The following is a 19,635-nucleotide window of genomic DNA, read 5'->3' as shown; positions in this document are numbered from 1 at the left end:
TGAGCCGTGATATCCGAATCGAGAAGGGCGAAAAGAAAAGGAGTCATAGAAATACCTCCCTACTTCTTGATGCCAAAAGCAAAACGTCTCCACGTCGCTTCGACATCCTGGCACAAAGTCATAAAGCTGTCGTCATTAATGAGCTCGCACATCCAGTTTTCCAGAAACTCCACACGCTCGGGATTTGGAGAAGAGAGATAGGCCGAAAGTTGTTTTTCGATAGAAGGTGGAACCGCATGCTGCGTCGGTGATTGCGATCGCCTCACTTGAATATTGTTCGAAGTACTATTTCGAGCTACTGCCGCGTAGACAGTTGTGGCAATTCGCTCGGTTGGCCTCTGGGGTTGAGGCTGGTTCTCCTTGTCTGGTTGAGAGTAGGGCTGGGTGCTTACTGGTTCCATCGGTTCTGGGTATGGCTGTGTCGGCACAAGCGATTGGGACGAGGCATCCGACATAATAGTATCACTGCGCTCAAGTGTATTGCGGTTGGCCTGATTCGCGAGTTGGCTGACCCTCGAGGATTTCGGCTTTTCTGCGGCCGGTTCTATTGTGGGTTCTGCTCGCTTTCTCTTCGTACCGGGCTTGAGGAAGGGTAAGTCTCTCTTTGGAGGGAGGACTTGGTTCAACTCCTGGATGTCATGATATCCTTGTGTTGTAGAAGGCCGTGAGCTCGTCTCGGCATGCGCTGCCTGTTGCGCCAGCCCGGCGCTATGTTCAATGGATGGGATATGTAGCATGGGTCTTGTTGGTCCCAATTCTTGGTCAGCGGGCAAAATAGTGCCTGGGGTGGTGTTGGGAGACGGCGATGGGGGATAGGGCACTACGAGTGTCAACACAAAGGAGGATAACCGGCGTGGAGTCGGGTGTAGGGGTCATACCTGCTGGCCCCTGGGCCATTTCATGAAAGGGTCCGGTAGCGTTGCTTTCTGGAGTCATTGCTGTGTTTCCATTCTTCCATATGATAGTTGGCGCCTGGAATGATGCCCATGAGGATGAGGACGGTAGCTGTCGCGGGGGCTGCTGCACTGCTGTTGCGTTACCTTCAGTAATAGGACAGTTAATTTCGCAGAGAAGTGAAAGTGCGGTGTAAAAATCCCGATCTGCGAGAAACTTGAGTTGGAAGCGACGAATCTGCTTCGGAATATCTTTTGGTTAGCCGTTGCTTTCGTTCATTGAGTTCTTGTTTTCTGCGCACCAATCCGTTTTGTGGGTATTTCACAGCCAGGCAAGGTGATTTTATCACAACGGCGAATGAAGATTTTGTTACAAATCCATTCAGTAACACGTTCGATTGTACGAGGCGTGCGATGTCAATCTGTTCCTATTTGTGTTCGACTCGCAATCAGCCTTCATCGCGAATGATTTTGATTCGAAAGGAGGGGAATTGACAATACCAGGACAGAATCATTTCGAATCACTTTCATAATAAGCTTCGACGATGCGGATCCAGTGGCTGCAAATTTATCGAAGATGCAGACAAGATCCCCATTGCCATTGATATGACACCAGGATAGAGGACCGGGGTGGTCGATCGGGGTTGTAGTGTATGAGAATTTGGCGAGCGATAGACGAGTCCCTGAAGGATGTTCTTGTCGAAATTTGGACTGCTGCATGATGGGGATTCTTCAAAGCCGTGTTGGAGTTGAAGTTGGAGAGTGAATCAGTAGATAGTTAAGTTACTACTACTCTACTCGTACGAGTAGTATAAAGTGGACGACACCTGAATTCTCCGGCGTCAACGCTAGGCCTAAAATGGGGAGACTTCCCGGAACCGGAACAACCAACTTCCGGCCAACGCGCCCTGGCGAAATGCGCGGACTTTGGCTGATCCTAGGATCAGTTTGGTTGATCGCAAAGCCACAGCTCCTCCAGCCCTCGAGGGCCCGCGTATAAGGAATTGACGATTATCCGCCCTTTCACTCCTGTCGCCTGGTGCTATCCACTTCGCGCATTTTTTTCATTCCCCCTCAACTTCGCCTGATGAGCAACTAGCTCTTCATCTTCGCCTGCGCATCCTTTGAGCCTTCGTATCGAACGCGCCTGCGCACTGTCCCTATCAAGGTCATCCAACGATTCTACGCATGACGAATCGATCTATTCTCCTTGACCTGCGCCGTATTTACTCCCCCCGAAAACATTGAAATCGCGAATCCTTCGCCTACGATTTGGGTTTCTGGTTGTTCGATTCGCATCCTAGATCAACCCCAAGGACGTCGATCAGCTACCGGTGCTGTTCCCACGACTGATCCACGGTACCTGAAGAGGATTCGGTCTGCCTGATATTCGCTTCGACCTGATATTAGTCAAAGGGTTCAGGAAGGGCAAACATCGCAACCCTTCTGCACACTGTGACTGCATACCGACTGTGTCTAGCTGTCGCGTCCGCAGAGCCTCAAGATGTCTGCTACCACACCCCAAAGAACATCCCTGCGACGTAGGAACCCCTAACACCATCCCCTGATGGATTATGCTAACATGATACAGAGGGCTTGCGCCAGGCCCCCAAGGTCAACCAGCCTTTCATTCCCGACACAGCGCCGACCCGCCGTTCGCATCACCCCAGCTTTACATCTCCTCAGCCCCAAATGTCTCCCCATATGAGCATGAATCCCGCAGCGAACCCGCAGAGTGCACACTTCGCAGTTGATAGCTGGGAAGGAAAAGGCCAGGCGCAAATGCCGATGTCTGTGCGGGAAGTTCCAACCCCAGGTAACCGACCGGGGCACTTTGCCAGCCTTTATGATACCCGGAATAAAGCAGCCAAGGGCGCTGATTTCTATGATCCGTACTTCCCCCTCCGGTACCTTGAAGTGCCCCGAAGTGAGTGCTCTCTCTTATTCTACCCATAGCATTGCCACTGACTACATTGATTTCTAGCCGATCACATTTACAAGCGCGCTCACTACGGCCTCCAGTCTGGTATCCAAGATGAGGTCGACTTTGCACTATATCATCTGGTCCAGATATCCAACCAAAGGTGGGACAAGTTCAAATTCGAGGGATTTCCACTGCTGGCGGAAACTCTCATGCAGAAGGCGTTAGATGTCACATTTCTTTGCACGGGTGTCAAGTGGGAATTTGAATATGACCCCCCTCAAACCGTCCGACCGAGTCAATGTTCTCAACTCGTTGCATGGAACGCGAACTGTCCTTGACAAGATCCAACAAATCCCGATCACTCTGCCGTCCGATACGCTGGAGACCTTCGAGTCCAACCACCTGATTCGGAATGTGAGAGAGGCAACTTTAGTGTTGCGCAACATGGTTCTACTCGCAGAGAATGCATTCTACGTCTCTAGATATGCCAGTGGCCTTTTACGAGACTTTCTAGTCATTCTCATGAATTTACCAAATCAGCCTCGATTTACTGAAATCAAGAATGATGCGCTAGATATCGCCGAAGAGGTGACGAAATACATGCGGACAGACGCTCAAGACCCTCTTTGGGTTTCCCTCGTTGGCTTCTTGGATTCACCAGACCGGGCGCACGTCATTCGGGCTCTTTGGGCATTGACTCACTTTTCCACGGAACTAGAGGATGGAGATGTCAACCGGGCCATCGATCACATGTCCAAACCCACTCTCCAACAGATGTACTATCACACTCTCTTGGATCTCGATAGAGATATCCTGAGCGGCGCCCTGGATTTCTGGTACCAATACACGTTAAGCCCCGACAACATCGAAACCCTGATGGATGTGATCAACTTCCCCACTATTCTTGTCCCTCGTATGGTCGCACTTCTCACATATGAAGCGCGACCGACAAAGAAGGAGACAATTCTGCAAGAAGAGAAGGTCGCGCCGCCGCCATCAGATATCCCTCGCGTTCCACAGGAGCTGCTGGAGAAGCTGATGGAGCTACCAGAACCAGAGCGAAGCTCACAGTGGCTCCGTTGCTGCTTTGTCGAGGATGCTGAGTGCGAAATTACTCAAATTGCTCTCTGGCAAGCCTACCAAACTCGATTCGCCAATCCTCAACTTCCAGGTAGCGGTGTTCTTCCCGCAGCTGAATTCATTAAGAATGTTAGCAACACCTTTACGAATGCACAGGCTCAAGTCATTAATGGCCCCGGGACCAACACCAAATTTATCATCAAGGGTATTCGGCCATTGGAAACCGCCTATACGTTCGACGGTTTCCCATATCTCTACTGCAGGTGGGCAGATAACTCAAAGCCATCTAAGATGTGCCAACGCGCATTTGTCTCCCCCGCCGACCTACGAAACCACATCTTTGGCGAGCACATGAAACTGCAGGCTACTGAAACACCCGGAAAGTTCAGAATGGACGCTGCTGAAACACCCATCCATGGTTGTCAATGGGATAACTGCACACGATTCCGAGTCTCCGGGCCTAGTGCCAATACTTCCTTGGTTGCTGGTCACATTATCTCTCATCTGCCTGAGGATAGACCTGCTGATGCGGAACCTCCAAGCACCAAGCGTCCTATTCTCCAGGAGCGAATAGTCCGCAAGTGGTACTATATGGATACCCCGATCAACGAGAAGCACGAGCCGATTGGAGTTGCATACAAGGCAGCCTTAGTCTTGCGCAACATTGCTCGCGGTCTTCCTAACCGAGAAGCTATGAAGTATGGAAATGTCTCCTGGAAGAAGGCTTGCTTTGTGAGCCAACGCGCCAAGATCGTGGAGGTCTGGGACCGCAACCGTGCACTACGCAAGGAGCTGACTGAGTTGATTATGGTTATGGAAAAGGAAGTTGACTACTGATCTTGTCCTACTCTGCCATCTGTTTCCTCTTCGCGCTCTGAATTTCTTTTTCGCCTGGAGCACAATTTTCCGTCTTTTGTACGACTAATACCCTTTCCCCTAAGCCTGTCCTTTGGGGCTATCCCACCAGGGGAATTCCCGACCGATGTCCTCCCTGGTGGTTTCCATATTTTCTTAAACGACACTGCTTGGCCGAAATGATAGGCCGAGAGTGGTCTTGTACGCGAAAAGTATAGCGGAGTTATTTCCTGCGGGATCCGGGTGTCGGCTGTTTTCGATTTTCCGTTTCCAAATGTTTTGGCGTCTGGTCGAGGAAGATAGAGTCTGCATTCTGTCCTTTGCTTGTGATGCACTTCCTTTCTCGGTGTTGCCTGCTTTGTTTGTGTTTTACGTCTCACTGATGATTCGTGTACCATAGGGATGGAGTAGGGGCAGAGCAACTGGGTGCATAGAGCCCAACAATCTAGTTGAATTTTTTTTTTCTTCCGTTGGATATTTCAGTTTCAGTACCTAGTAGTAATCCTTGATTTAAAGCCTTCCAAGGTTGGCAGGAAGACTTACTCCAGTTAGGCCTTCTTTCAGTTGCAACACTTGGATGTTAATGATCATTTATTGATAACTTGAAAGAGAAGATCTAAAAACATATAGTACTTCAGCCACCCTGAGGCACGGCGCCTTGACCATGCAATCTCACCGGCAAAGAACGGTCCGCTTGGAAGCCATTGAGAAGGCTTTGAATGTTTATGTGTCATTGTACATTTTCTGATAAACGCTTTGCGGCCCAGGTTTGTTCTGTCGTAGGAAAGATGTCGTGTAATGGTATTTTGAGGTTGCCCATAACTTCGGGAGATTCCCCAGGGCTAACTGATGCAGGCGAATCTCCATTGGAGGTTTCTAGAGTCCGCGAGTTTTGGGGTACAATTGATTATTTAAAGGGTCCAACAAGAATTCGTCGACCTGTGTCGCTGAATTTTCCGCTACTACGTTTGTGGGATGGTAGAAATAAATACTACTACTGCTAGTAGTACTTACTGTCCAGGTGGTCAATCATGTTTCGTTAAACTTTTGAGTACGCCGGAGCTCACACCGAGGAACCACTCGGGCATCAGAATGGTAAACCAAGGTCCTACACATGAAAGATAGTAGCAAAGATGATTTTAACGTCATTATTTGTTTTTGACTCAATATGTCTCATTTGCTTGGTGAACCTTTCATCCGATTTAACTCATGTCAAAATACAGATCATTCATCTGCATTGATAAAACTAATCCACCAAAACATCCACATTCGAAATGAGCCAATACCCAAATTCAAGCCTACCTGAGTTTCCATCCGACTTGATCGAAGCAGTTCAAACCGCCCACGAAGAAGCTGCCGGAGAAAGTGCCACCGAAGAGCCATGCGTCTTTGTGCTTGCTCATGAGAGAATGCTAAGCAACACCGAATCAGAATTCATTATTGAGGGTGTCTTCAGCACCCTAGACTCACCAAATCAAAAAACGATGGAATTATTCAAGGAATATTATACAAGCTATCAGCCGCCCGACTTCTATGCCCAAGGAACTTGGCAAAATATCGGAGAAAACTCCGTCGGCTGGTATGTGTCGGGGAACGGGACATCGGCTCTGGAAATTCATGATCACGAGGGAAAAACTTGTCGAATATACGCTGAAAGACACGAAATCGAGTTTTTTCTTCTTCTTTTTTTATGAGGAGAATCTCTACTTTGAACTGATATCTGTGGAATGAAAGTCGCAAATAGCCCGCCTAGTAATCACCAGTAGGTAGGCCAACAGTAGGAACATGCTGTCCATGAAATCCAAATCCAATCGCCCCATTTACATGCGCCCGGCCCAGCTCGTTCAAATTTTGAGCATCGAGGCAAAGCAGATAGCTCGTGCCTCGCATACCATCAAGCACCACGCTAAGAAGTACACCATCATCCTCTTTTGTGCCATTTGGATTAGCGACAAAGATCGGTTCTCCCGGGGAATGGCCATGGCGCGTCCACAGCCAAGATTCTTGACTATCACAGTCGAACTTCATGAGTCCATCAGTGAGAGTAGCCTCTCCACGAGAAGTGGTAGCGTAGACATATCGATGTTTCTTAGTGCCGAAGCTAGGGTTCATTGTCGGCAACTCGGGGGAAAACCTCATGCATGCGGACCATTCAATGCTAGCCTTCTGAGGCTCAGGTGTTGGCGTTGATGGAAGGGTTGCAAGACGGAAACGTGTGAATGTAGAGCGCATATTATCGCCTCTGTTCGCGATATGTTCTTTGGCTGTCGAAAGCGAAGACTTGATGAATTCATAGCCGAGGAGATCGATTACCGCAGAAGAGTCCATTCTGACAAGTTCCGCAACGATGTCTATTTTGGATGGATCCTCCGGAGACGGCTCTTGCCAGGCATTGATCGTGTGGAAAGAGAAGAAAGCAGGACTCTCATATGTTGCGACTACGCCTTGGCCATGCTTGCGATCAATCACGTACCATGTAGCGGGCTTTGTAGGGTCTGTTGGCATGATGGCGTCCTTGAAGACCCCATTGCCGGCCTTCAGGGGATTCACATGAGAATTCCAAACGCAAAGAAGCACAAAGTCTTCAGTGATGAGAAGGGAATGGATGTATGCTGGAATTCCTGGAAATGTCGCGAGGATGGTGGTTTTCCCCGTGCTTGCAGAAACTTGGAAAATGCGGTATGTAGAAGACGCCCCAATCTCAAGGTTGAAGTTGAACACATCCCCCGTCGTTGGATCAGAGCGCGGATGTGATGCTACGAGTGGTCCAGCCAACTCAGGATGAAAGTCTTTCTGGGAAGCTCGACCAATTGGCTCCAGTGTTTCTGGGTCTAGCTTCTTGAACTCGTTGTGATCGGTCTTCGCGTACAAGTTTCGAATTCCCTTGGAACCGGACCACCGATCGAGAGATTCTTCACCTTGAGTATCAAGACCTGGCATATTGACCGAGAGGGTAACGCCAACATTTGACATCGATGGGCCTTCGGCAGGAACGAATTCACTTTGGACTTTGCTATACAAAGCCTTGCATGGATCTCGTTTTTGGCCGAACGAATGGCGTGTATCCCTGGACCCTGTCTTCCGAACGTATTCAAGAAGCTGATCTGTCGAAAATCGAGAGTTATAAAGGACTCGAGGTGGGGATTCGGAATCATCGGGCGCGATGATTTGGAATCGGTGGGTTTGACTGAAGCCATCAAACCAATGCGAGACCTGCAAGAGATGGCCTTCATCCGTTTGAACCTGGCTTTTGCCCGGACCTGTGCGGTACAGGGTTCCGGCGGCATATACAGGAATCTGGCCTGTGACTTGAAGTTCTACTGGGGTAGGTTGTTCATATTCGGGGTCAAACTGATAGTCATGTCAGATATTAGGCTTGTTGTTTGGTTGTAACATGGCGAAGTGGCAACATACACCCTTTTCGTTTGGCCAATTATTCCAGTGCTCCGCGACATCTTTGGAGCTACTCGCCACGGCAGTATTTGCCTCCCCGGTCAAAGTAGGCATGTTATATTTATTTGGGTCACGGTTGTTGCTGTGGTCCTAGGTGATGGAAGATGAAATTGAATGAATTGGAAGTTCAAGTTGGTATATACCTAGGTATGTCGGAAGTGAATAGAAAAGAAAGTAGCGAAGACATCTTTATCCTTAAATGAGGGTGAAGTCCAAACTTTACCCACTTGACGATCTCCCATCCGCCTAATCCGTCGGAGGAAACGCTCGTTTGTTCGCGACGCTGTTTGGCTGGGCGAAGCGGGGGAATCGCGACGGACCCCCCAAACTGACCTGCGACCGCCGAGTTTCTCACTCAGCCCCAGTCTCTTCGGTACTAGTATTTGATTCTGGTCTCAGGTAGATGGAAAATCCAGACATCTCTTTCATCCCTACTGACTCGCAACAGAGCAGAAACGGTTGTTCTGCCGGGCGCGAGGCTCGCTGGACAGGCCTTCCAGAACACGTCGCGAAACCCACCGTTCGCTAAAGAAACTTCAGGTTCGTTTCGGATCTTTGTACCTCTGGTTTCGGAACGAATCAGAAGCTCGGAGTTCGCAATCACAGACCCCCATAAAATTCTGGCTCGCCTGTCATTCCTCGAAGCGGTTTAGCAAGTTTGGCGGGCCCTCGGGATGAACGTCTCACCGCAGGAAAAGCAATGGCACTGTGACCATTGTCCGTCGGTCTTTGGGCGCCTGGACCACCTGAAACGACATCTAATGACTCGTACGTATCGGTTCCTGCTGATGCCTCATGCCGAGTGTGGATAGTGGCTAACTTCGGTAGACAAGCCCGAAAGAAGCAACGTATGTCAGTTCTGCGGGGCTGTGTTTAGTCGAGGGTATGTGGTATAGCTGCAAAAACATCTTAGTCCGAGCAATTGCGCCAAGGGAGTTGCTGACAGTTATCCAGGGATGTGCTTCGGCGTCACTGGAAATCATGCCAATCCCGGGTAGAGAAGGGCGAAGAGATCCCAGAAAGCCAACGAGGTGGAAAACCTAAACGCGCGTGTGACAGTTGTGCAAATATCCGAAAGGCCTGCAACGGTGAAATTCCATGCTCAGAGTGTATTAATCGCGGGCGAACATGCACTTATCGACGACTTGATGAAAGCGCCGACACTTCTATTCACACTGGTCAAGCCGAGGGGAGCACAACTCAAGACGTTAACGAAGGAGAAAATCCAGGCGCGAAAGATATCCCTGAAGATGGACAAACATGGGACCTTGGACATCAAAATTTCTATCCAAGCAAGGAATCGTCAAAAATCGTCTATTCGCGCAATCGATATGGGACCTAATTCGGTACATCCTTCTCTCGTATACATACCCCTGAGTCGATGCCAGGATCGGGCCTGTCTCAATCCGCCCACAGACGCTCCTCCACACTGACAAGCATTTGTGTCGTGAAAAAGATGAGACATAATGCAACTAATACATATCATGCGGTTTGCTATTTCCAAATTAAACAAGTCGACCTCAGCGTCGATTCGAGAAAACTTGGGGAAGAGCGTATGCGGGATATTTGCATCATCTCATTTAGCATGGCAATTTTAATTCTTGAAAATGTCTAATGTTATTGAATATGTCTATCGTAACTCGATTTATAGTAACACAGATCTTGCACGTCGCTCGATTTGCATGACTCAGTTGCTTATGCTTCATGCCCAAAAAAATCACGGGCCGCTCATTCATACATCCAACACGCTTGAAAAGTGAATAACAAAGTGATCTATCCAGAACACATAAATTATTCTGGGGAACCGCAGGTGAAAACACCGTGAACGGTACCGGCCTTGTACTTGTTCATCTGAAAGATTCTTATTAGCATTGAAAATGGGAGCAGAAAAAAAGGTCGCTAGCTCAATGACCATGGGTGGTATACTTACAATATCATCAATACTGGAGTAAGTTCCTCCAACCAAAATGACCATACCGATTAGGAAGACGGCAAGGTTGACCATGCTGGTGACGAGGTTCTTAGGCTCGCGCCAGCTGCCCTCCTTGAGAAGCAAGAACCACATCATTGGAGGGAAGTAGAAGGTAAATCCAGAGATAAACAGCGACGAAGAGATGGAAAGCAAATCGTTGAAGAAGGGAATCACCTCGGCAATGATGAATGCAAGGATGGTACCAACAGTGATAACAGCCAACCAGGTCAACCAGCCAGTCTTGGTGTTGATGAACCGGATAGGAGAGTTGGCGAAAATACGGCCGTGGACAAGACGTCCAAAAACAACGGTATTGATCGAGCCAGAAATAAAGATAACAGGCAAAGCAACTCCGAAAGCAATACGGCTAACCAGATTGCCAGCAGAGAGAAGGGCAGGGCTTCCAACATCCTGGCCAACGAAGGCGTAGATGAGAGCGCCTGTAAGGGTGTAAATAAAAATCTCAATCAGACCCAGAGCCCAGATTGACTTCACATAGTCGCGGGGTGTGTGCATTTCGTCCATGAAGGAGAATTGGCAGAGCGCAAAGCTGTACGCGAAGACAATGTTCGACACGGAAACAAAGGCCTCAGAGAAAGTGATACCCTCTTTCGGCCACGCAGACCAATCAACAGCTGCAAGACCACCGACTTCGTTACTCGATTCAATTCCAGTAGCGATAATCGTGATACCAATAGCGAGAATGATGGAGGCAAAGTCAATATAACCTAGGACAGCCATCTCGGTGAAACTAGGAGGGATGGCGAGGAGAAGGAGAATAATCGCAGACACCACACCGAAAATCACTGAGCAGATTTCGCTACTTGTGATGTTTCGGAAGGCGATAGTTCCAGTAAGACAGTGAGATCCGGTAAGGAAGAGCAATTGGATAGCCAGCATCCCGTTCACAAGCTCAAACCCGAACCGAGGACATCCCAGACGTGCACCCATCAAACGACCCGCATCGGCATAATGAGCAACCTCAGGGAATGCCAGTTTAACTTTGCCGATAATGTAACTGGTATAGATGGCGACAATTCCGAGGCCAACAGTAAGAATAACGCCAGCCACCATTCCGAGGGTGGCGAATGAGGAAGGAATGGACAAACTTCCCAGCGCAATAGCCTCGACAATGAGGACGACGGTAAGTCGCTTCCATCCAAGACGGCTGAACTTCTGAATACCGCTCTCATAGACATGGCGGTCTGCCTCGTTCATATATCCGACCTTGATATCTCTCTCGCCGAAGTCCTCGGTGGGCTGCATCTTCTCCTCATCGCGATTGGGAGTGTCTTCGGTCGGAGCAATCGGGGCCGTGGTATTCTCCGGTTGGCCACGATGGCCGTGAGATATCTCGTCGTATTCCATGATTGGGGGTAAAGGACAGGAGGGATGGACGGAGGGAAGGAAGAAGCGAAAGGTGCGTTACAAGAAGCCAAGCTTCGCGTGCAGAAGTTTTGCTTAGGAAGCCAAATGTTTATGAATGGGGCAAAGCTCGGAATTTCGCCGTCCAACCAAAATTTTCAGGCTCTCGGAGTGGCTTGAAACCCTATTCGGAATCCACCCGAAAAAGAAGATCGTCTGATCGAACCGCTTGTTGAAGAGCAAAAAAGAAGCGATGGAAAGTTGAGAAAGAAAGTAGGCCAAATGAGGCGGGGAAGTTACACTCAAAGAGTCAAGTCTCTGGGGAACACGAGGCTTATTGTACTATGCGAGATCCCCGGGGTTTTTATGTAAAAGAAATTGCAGCATCGTTCAAAAAAGTGGGCGATGACCGCATCTGGAGTCGAAACAGAACAAGCCCTAGCATGGATATGGATAGACCCACTATCTTCTTTTTAGGGTTCTCCGATCGGCGAAACGTAATAATGCCGCCTCAAATTCCTTCTACTTCTCGGCCCGCTCCAACCATCAGGGCCCGTTGGGTTTGGGTTGATTACTGTTCCTCTTTTTCTCCTCATTCTGTCCATGCCAGGCGGAGTCGCCCCTCTTGCCACCTTTAGGTGAGTGGGGATTCTTTGGATCTTTGACCCATGATTCGTGTTCCCCACCGAAGTCTTCGATGGGCGCATGAGGGCGTAGGTCTATCCAGGCCACGGGCCGAGTCTGGCCGCGAGGCATTCCGAACAATATCCTTGTACGTTCCCGGGGAAGGCCGTGTGGAGAGAAGATGGAGAAGGATGATTCCGGGGATTCTTCGCGATCTCCCTATTTCTTGTACCTAAATGGCATTCGTTGGGCGCTAACCTCCCGTGTTTTGACATCACCCGGAGTTTTGAAGGGGTAATGGGAGTTTTGAAGGGGTAATAGAAATACATTTGACTTCTCCGCGTCGAGACCACCCACCTTTTTGCTCCCCCCGTGGAGTCCACCCCGTACCCCATCAAATGCCCCAGAAGCCACTGGCAGTCTCCCCCTTTCATCCGCGAGAAACCCCCCAAAAATATTTCCTCTTGAGGAGATTTTATTCATTCCTTGTTTTGGAGGGAATTACTAACTACGATCTACGGTTGAGGCTGTTCGGATAGACTTCCAGAAACCCGTCGTTGTACTTACTCTCGGCACTCAACCACCAATCCCTTTCGCAATGGCATGACAACAAGAATAAACCTAGGAAGTCCCACTCTCGGTAATGATAATCTCATCAATTTTCACACGAGAACCCAATGAGCTTTCATTTGCCAGTATCGCCGTCTCACCTCCCGCCTCCAACATACTATGAGACATGGGGAGAGCGATTTTTTTTCTCCTCTTCGTCTCCATGTCTCCACTCAGAACAATTCCCCCATTTATTTCGGAGCAAATCATGCAGAAGGATTGTTCAGCTGGCGATGTCGGCGGTTTTCTCCAATTTCTCCAAGTACCCATAGCGCCCAACAGATGATGCCAAGGAAGGCTTCTTTCTCCTCGGCATTGACCGCTTGGTGATTGTGCTTTTCTCGCTTTGCTAGGATTCGTGATAAATCCAATGATTCCCTTCGTTGAAAGCCATTGAAGTGCTCTGTTATAGACCTCGGGCACGGATACCCAACTCTTGAATGATGATCGACGGTCAATCCGGCTACACGCGGCGCCAACTGCCACACCGGGAATGGGTGTCCGACAAAATCTCAGCATGGAGTTGATCGAGTACTTTAGTCTATTTTGGCCGGTGAACACGTAAAGTGTCCAGTCTCGGTAAACCCCTTTACCATTTCAACAAGACGCTGCGACAAGGAGGCCACTATAATAAGTAGCAAGCTAGTGCGTATCACCTCGAAGTACTTTTCCAAGTTTCTTGAAGCCCCCTCGCCGACACCATTAACACGATGCTTATAATTAAGATACATTTTCAGAGCAATCAAATAGCGCCCATCATACCTACACACATTCATCATCAAGGTATACTAGGTAGTAGTAGTAGTAGTAGTAAATCAACCCGTCACGTTCATCAGTGCCGCAGAACAATTAGATAGAGTCGGCGGTATCCGCTACCCCATTCTAACGACCTTGTTAGCATAGTCCTGAGTCAAAATCCATGCATTGTATAAATTGCTCACGGTAAGACAGTAGGTTTCGCAATCAAGATCAGAGCCGCATTTCCTCAAACAAAGCCCCATCTTCGCTACGCTAGGCCCGGTATCTTCCAAGAGGGCAATGGCGCAAGTGGCGCCAAAAATGGCGAGAATAGTGGGCAAGCGCATTTTGATAGTTAAGCAAGCGTGTGGACGAGAACTGAAGCTTTGCAGAATATATGTATTGGGAGTGGAACGGAAGTGGTGGACCTTGGGATTGAATTGAGGATTGAATTGACAAGGAATCGACCAAGACCGAAGCTGGTTTCTGGACGTGTCATGTAGACGTGCAAGTACGTAGGGGTATTTATCGAAGCGCCTATTCCCTTCCATTTTAGTTATCCTCTCCCTTGGCACGTCCGAGGGGCCTGGAATGTTGAGCTATTCCAAACCCTTCAGTCGCCTCAAAACTATGGGTGAAGCCCCACTCCAAAATAACAACAACAAGAGCAAGGTCACTAGGACTAAGTAAGTGGCATTATTACACCAATATTTTACATGAGAGGAGATGGTCCTTTGTCAATACTTTCGAGCAGAAAGGTCAACCGAATGACCCCCCACCCCGGTGCTCATTCATACGCGTCGCGCTCATTCTTCCTTAATCTCCCTTGCTGACCGACTTTTGGCCCGGGTCTTGCTCGTTATTTCGGGCTTTCGGTCCAATACTGGGGCCGAGACACGGATCAGACGTGTCTGAGTCCTTCCAAAGTACCGCGCTAAAAACCCGCCAGCAATAAGCGACCACACTACCCCAAAGTGTACTATTGATGTGCAGTATGTTCGTTGTGCATTGGTGCCATAAAGTCTGATACCAGCCTCCAAAGTATCACGTTGGACTATTCTGCTGGCAATAGTGGCTATTCCATATATTGGTTGTAGTTATTTGGCGGTATGTCCTCCATTAGGGGGCAGCAAAAAAGGGAATTCGGATGGCCTCGAGACTTTTGTGGGCAAATGCTGATTCGGTCACTGAATGGTTGCTTTGCTCTACTCCTTTTTGAACGCTCCACGACTAGAGCTAAATAATTGTCTTGCTTTTATTGGCTTCCTTAGCATGATCTGGCAAGGTTCTCATATGATACAACCTTAGGAGTGCCACATGAAGACAGGAACATTGAGTCTCTACTACTCCGGAGTACTCCGTCAATAGTCCTAATTTGAATGCGAACATGCCAAGATAATGTGGGAATGATGCCAAGGAACTAACAGTAATTTATGCTGGAGACACTAGATTAACCAGGGTCCAGTACAAGTAGGGTATTGTAAGGGGGACGGAAAGTTTGATATAAACCTGCTTACAGCCCTGAGGACTATAAAGCGGTTTTTCCAAGGTTCCGATAAGGCTGGACTTTTCTCCGTCCTCAACTCCCCTCTAAACCACCGCAACACCCAAAGTCGACCCATCATGTCGCTACTTCGAAAGCCGATGAAGCAATACAACTGGCTTCCAGATTATATGCAAAACATCTATCAATGGCTCCATTACTGTGAGCCTACCTGGGGCTACACCATCTACCGGACGACCTACACTCCCCAATCCAATGCTGCTTTCCCGCGTATGGTCGACCTTACCACTAAGTACATAAAGAACGCATTCTACAAGGATTACGAAACTTCCCTTCGCGAAAGATCCAGGGTAAATGAGTTCAACATCACTCCCTGGGATGAAATCTGGCCCAATTACCAGCCACAGATAATTGAAGATGCTTCCCGGTTCGACGGAGCATCAATAGACCAGCTCCGCGAGCATTTCAGGGCCGATGCAATTGAGCGTGATGTGCTCGATGTTTTCCCTGGATATCGCATGTTTATTGTCATTGACGAAGAAAGCTTTCAAACCTTACAAAACGCTCCCTTTCCAGAGAACTCGAAATACGAAGAGAGGAGACAACATTATGTGAAACTCGTCGAGGCGTTGGAGGTAGATCCATCTGAGGATTTCCAAGGGTGGATGAAGTGCTCCCTGCCCTCGTTGTGGGAGGTTTGGTTGGATATGCAGGACACGGCTTATATGAAGGACACTTCTTCGCTGATACCCGACGATACTGATGTTTTGTGAATTCTTTATGTCATGTGGGATTGAATACTACAGTAATTAGACCCAAGATTCAATAGCTGTATATTGTCGGCTCTGCGACCGAAATTGTTTATTGTATTGAACTGCCTAGTCAATCAACGATCCAAGACACGGTCGATGCAATGTCAAAAAAGTCACTATCGTCATCCATCCTCTACGTCTTCTTTAGCAGTATGAATTGTTGTGTTGTCAAAGCTTATTGCCCTAGAGCATTCAAACAAAATTGAAGAGACATCTTGTATGAACTATATACATATATCTATCAATTCACACGGTTGGGCCCAATCCAATCCCAATAAATACCCCCGGCCGTAAGAAGGCCCATAACACCCTCGAAAGGAGCAACGTCGCACCATCCCCCACCAGCTCGATAAAACACGAAAGCAGCCAGGAGTCTACCTGGAACAGAAGCGATCATCATTGGAATGTTGTTTTGGTATGAGGCGATCGTGTAGAAGCATCCCAGCGATAGAGATGTAAGGCTACAGAACCAAGGCGTAAGTCTCACCCCATGCTTAAAATAGGAAGAAGAGAGATGCCGGGTCTGGTAACGCATACCTGATTGCTTGTATCGTGCCGTTGCTGATATCCTTAAGTGGGGAGTTTGGGAGGGCCGCGGCGGCTGATGGCCAGAACAAGGTGTAAACCCCACTGGCCACGAGCGGGATCGCTTGGATACCGAAGATATACTGCGAAGGGCTGAGACCCTTGAGGCTAGAGAAACTTTCTAATAACATTTTGGTGGTATCAAGTTTCCAAATTGGCTGGGCTGCAGGTTCTGAGTCTTACGGGGTAGCTCTTGGGGGAAGGTGAGGTCAGTTGTAACCCGTAAGCACGGTTTGCCGGGAGATCGGGACTCGGAACTTCTAGTAACACAAATTTTCACTAGTCGGGGGCCAAAGCTTATTTTGTATTTTTGTCTTAGGTATCCTATCTAGTGCCAGACGAAGATGTACAATTTTTGGAATCAAGGAAAACATGAAGATTGAATGGGGAATTTCTTCTTCGTCATTATCATTACAGTGGAGGCCAGATATAATCATCAAAATACACTACCAATACTGTCAGACCCTTGAGTGGAGAACTTGAACATCACCTGCCAGTGTGATAGCATTCAAATCATCGCGACAAGAACATAGAATCCACACTATCATATACATCCCCAATGAAATTCTCATAATTCGTCCAAGCAACATTATCCACCGAGCCCTGCAGGTTATTCGAACTGAAATCCATCGAATCCCAAACATTTGGCCAAGGCTCCAGCATGATATTCGGCGGCATGCTAACAGCCGGATCGAGCTGACCAGCAGCAAGATCAGGCTGGACCTCTAGATCATAGCACGACGCGAGGGGAACATGGACTTCTTCGGCGACCGATTGGAGAGGTTGTTGCATGGCGATGGGCGGGGTCTGGTGAACAGATGGTTCACTCGGGGAGGCACTGCCGAGCATTTCATGCTTGTGAGCTCGAGCTTGATGCATTAATTTTTCAAGAGGTTTCCAGAGCATGCCGTGTTGTGAGTCAGCGATTGTGAGACTTGAGCGGTGATAGACTTGTTCTATGACGGGCCAGTGTCTGGACATTGCTTCTGGATCTTTGCAGACGCATAGCTCGGCTAATGCGACGGCCAGACCGTGCCACGGTACCCACAGGGCCCCGAACCACATCCATTGTGCGGTGGTTGGGTCGCTGTAGGATTCTTGGACCTTGGCGAGGTTGTCTACGGCGAGACTGAGAAGGGCGTCGCCTTGTACGGCGGGAGGGGTGAAGTTGCGACTTCGAGATATGGGTCGGAGAGAGCCTAGCTGGAGCCAGCCGTAAATTGTGGTTGCTGTTCGCTTTGTATAGAGTTGGAAAGGGGATGATTCTGGTCGGCATCCGCTGAGTAATTTCGTGACTTTGTGCTGGAAGTTGAGGAGCATTTGCTGTCTTGAGCTCATTTCTTCAACGGCTTGCTCAATGAAATCTGTGTAGGCAATCATTCTCGCGACGGACTGTGCTGCCGCTGTGATTAGGGTCAGGGTGAGGTCGGTGAATGTACCCTCGGGCGGTTCTTGAATTGGAACATTCATGTTGAACCAGATATTCTCGTCGTTGATGTTGGAAGGCGGGTGCGAGTCTAACCAGGCGGATTGCATCATCGGTTCCGAGGCTCGATCCAGCGAGGCCGAGAAATCTAAAAGTCCAATACATAACCAGCAACGGCGGCGCATCTCTTGTTCGAAGGGGTTGACTTGGAATGGCGGATCCCGCATGTGAAGACACAACGCTTGACCGACACGGAGGGCCATGGCTGACATTGTCCAGACACGTCGACTTTGATCCTGGCAACGGGCCGCAAGCAATGACAGTAGGTATGCTTGTAACACAGTCAGTTCATTTGTCGTCACGAAATCCGACCTCTGTAGTGCAGCATCCGTTTCCGCTTGGAGGCAAGCTGCCGCGGTCTTTTTATCGAGGCCGAACAACAATTGACACTGTGTGTCGTCCATCGTTACTACCGCAGCGTAGTAGACAGCGTATGCCAGAGTTACTGGGGCGTGATGATCAAGTTCATAATCCAGATATGGCTGGTCATCGCGTAAAAAGGCCCGGAGCGAGGGCCTATGAAGGACTTTGAAAACGGGGTCTACGTTTCGTATATAAATCTCACACAGGTTTCGGCGAGCTTGGGCGGTGATAGTGATGCCTCGAAACGACTGGGGTGAATTGCCGGTACTTTCTGAGCTCTCGGAGCCAATAGCAGAAGCCCCCATGTTCGAAGGACGTTGAGTATCGTCTCTAATTTCCAATCGATCGTCGAGAACATCACGAAGCTCTGAAGTCTACCCCGGAAGGAAAAAAAAAAAAAAAGTCAATCGGGACGCAAAGATACAACTGTATCACCGCAAGAGGCGCAACATAAATTAGAGTGCTTACCTGCTGCATGATATCTTCCCAAAACGAGCTACCCATGTAAGAAGTCGACGGACGATGCCGATGTGGCAGAGTCATGGTAGAACCAGTAGAATGTTGTGAATGCTGATCGCGCCAGGCGGCCTCCTGCTCCGGGATGTTCGTCTGTAGTCCATGCTCCCCGATCGAACTCGAATCGGTGCCAGCGCCCGTGCTAGGCCCGGTAGAAGAGGAGCCGGTGGCTGGGGCGCCATCACGCTCGGAGGCCACACGCCTGAGGAGTTGTTCTAGCTTGGCCACTCGGTCTGCTAGCTCTTTGTCCGTGTTAGGAGCCCGCTCGGGCGGCCTCCTTGTCCGACCCCGCGGTAAGCGGGCTCTCTCTCAACAGGGACGCAAACGAATCCCAGCCGTACACAGCTGGTACATGGACTTAATTTGTCACATTTGACCTTGCGCTGACGACAAGCTTCGCAACTCAGTCGAACTTTTGGTGCAGAAGATCGAGATTGGGATGATGTGCGTTCAGGCTTGGTCGCCAGGTCTACCTGGTCCTCCATTCCTGGCAGATCCACGACATCCACGGGACCGTGGGCGGTTATGAAAAATGCTGAATGATAGAAGAAAAAGGAGAAGCAGTTCTGGGCAAGGTATTTGTTTCTTTCCCCAAAGCAGGTGGAGGAAAATTTCCCGTAAATCTGCAGAAAGAAAGAAGGCTTACTGACTCCGCGAAGTTGGGTGGCCTTGGCGCATCGCCCCCACGAGTTTATTGGTTCGGCCTGAGTATACCACTGGCAGTCTACTAGTACTAACCCGTGGTGGTTAGAGCAGAGAATTAGGCTAGTTTCATATACTGAGGATGAATTGAATAGAACATAGAGATATAGAAAGACAGAAATACATGAAATACATGAAAAATGCTGCTTTTAAG

At 48.9% G+C, this 19,635-nt stretch overlaps 8 protein-coding genes across 8 annotated transcripts; 2 read left to right on the top strand and 6 right to left on the bottom strand.

The window, feature by feature from the left end:
• Nucleotides 1-59: 59 nt before the first annotated feature.
• On the bottom strand, nt 60-1,613 carry N7481_006063 (uncharacterized protein; the record flags this gene model as incomplete). The annotated part of the gene is made up of 4 exons (XM_057265282.1): nt 60-781; nt 879-1,131; nt 1,196-1,321; nt 1,395-1,613. 4 exons carry the CDS (start codon nt 1,611-1,613, stop codon nt 60-62), a joined length of 1,320 nt encoding a protein of 439 aa, XP_057123002.1.
• A 784-nt stretch (nt 1,614-2,397) lies between these two features.
• On the top strand, nt 2,398-4,734 carry N7481_006062 (putative chromatin remodeling complex subunit (Rsc9); the record flags this gene model as incomplete). The annotated part of the gene is made up of 4 exons (XM_057265281.1): nt 2,398-2,434; nt 2,485-2,820; nt 2,878-3,037; nt 3,072-4,734. 4 exons carry the CDS (start codon nt 2,398-2,400, stop codon nt 4,732-4,734), a joined length of 2,196 nt encoding a protein of 731 aa, XP_057123001.1.
• A 1,767-nt stretch (nt 4,735-6,501) lies between these two features.
• N7481_006061 (carotenoid oxygenase family protein) lies at nt 6,502-8,259 on the bottom strand (the record flags this gene model as incomplete). Its single annotated transcript, XM_057265280.1, has 2 exons — nt 6,502-8,103; nt 8,167-8,259. The coding sequence occupies 2 exons, from the start codon at nt 8,257-8,259 to the stop codon at nt 6,502-6,504; spliced, it is 1,695 nt and encodes a 564-aa protein (XP_057123000.1).
• Nucleotides 8,260-9,996: 1,737 nt separating this feature from the next.
• On the bottom strand, nt 9,997-11,545 carry N7481_006060 (uncharacterized protein; the record flags this gene model as incomplete). The annotated part of the gene is made up of 2 exons (XM_057265279.1): nt 9,997-10,056; nt 10,136-11,545. 2 exons carry the CDS (start codon nt 11,543-11,545, stop codon nt 9,997-9,999), a joined length of 1,470 nt encoding a protein of 489 aa, XP_057122999.1.
• Nucleotides 11,546-13,647: 2,102 nt separating this feature from the next.
• Nucleotides 13,648-13,860, bottom strand: N7481_006059 (uncharacterized protein; the record flags this gene model as incomplete). The annotated part of the gene is made up of 1 exon (XM_057265278.1): nt 13,648-13,860. The coding sequence occupies one exon, from the start codon at nt 13,858-13,860 to the stop codon at nt 13,648-13,650; it is 213 nt and encodes a 70-aa protein (XP_057122998.1).
• A 1,276-nt stretch (nt 13,861-15,136) lies between these two features.
• Nucleotides 15,137-15,790, top strand: N7481_006058 (uncharacterized protein; the record flags this gene model as incomplete). Its single annotated transcript, XM_057265277.1, has 1 exon — nt 15,137-15,790. The coding sequence occupies one exon, from the start codon at nt 15,137-15,139 to the stop codon at nt 15,788-15,790; it is 654 nt and encodes a 217-aa protein (XP_057122997.1).
• Nucleotides 15,791-16,070: 280 nt separating this feature from the next.
• On the bottom strand, nt 16,071-16,545 carry N7481_006057 (uncharacterized protein; the record flags this gene model as incomplete). The annotated part of the gene is made up of 2 exons (XM_057265276.1): nt 16,071-16,203; nt 16,367-16,545. The coding sequence occupies 2 exons, from the start codon at nt 16,543-16,545 to the stop codon at nt 16,071-16,073; spliced, it is 312 nt and encodes a 103-aa protein (XP_057122996.1).
• Nucleotides 16,546-16,927: 382 nt separating this feature from the next.
• On the bottom strand, nt 16,928-19,264 carry N7481_006056 (uncharacterized protein; the record flags this gene model as incomplete). The annotated part of the gene is made up of 3 exons (XM_057265275.1): nt 16,928-18,637; nt 18,732-19,085; nt 19,106-19,264. The coding sequence occupies 3 exons, from the start codon at nt 19,262-19,264 to the stop codon at nt 16,928-16,930; spliced, it is 2,223 nt and encodes a 740-aa protein (XP_057122995.1).
• Nucleotides 19,265-19,635: the final 371 nt, after the last annotated feature.

The sequence above is a fragment of the Penicillium waksmanii genome, assembly GCF_028829765.1.
Source record: "Penicillium waksmanii strain IBT 27052 chromosome Unknown utg000005l:1.0-5232799.0:1.0-5237142.0, whole genome shotgun sequence".
NCBI lineage: Eukaryota > Fungi > Ascomycota > Eurotiomycetes > Eurotiales > Aspergillaceae > Penicillium > Penicillium waksmanii.
The sequence above is the reverse complement of the archived record's forward strand: the minus strand, read 5'-3'. Positions and strand labels throughout refer to the sequence as shown.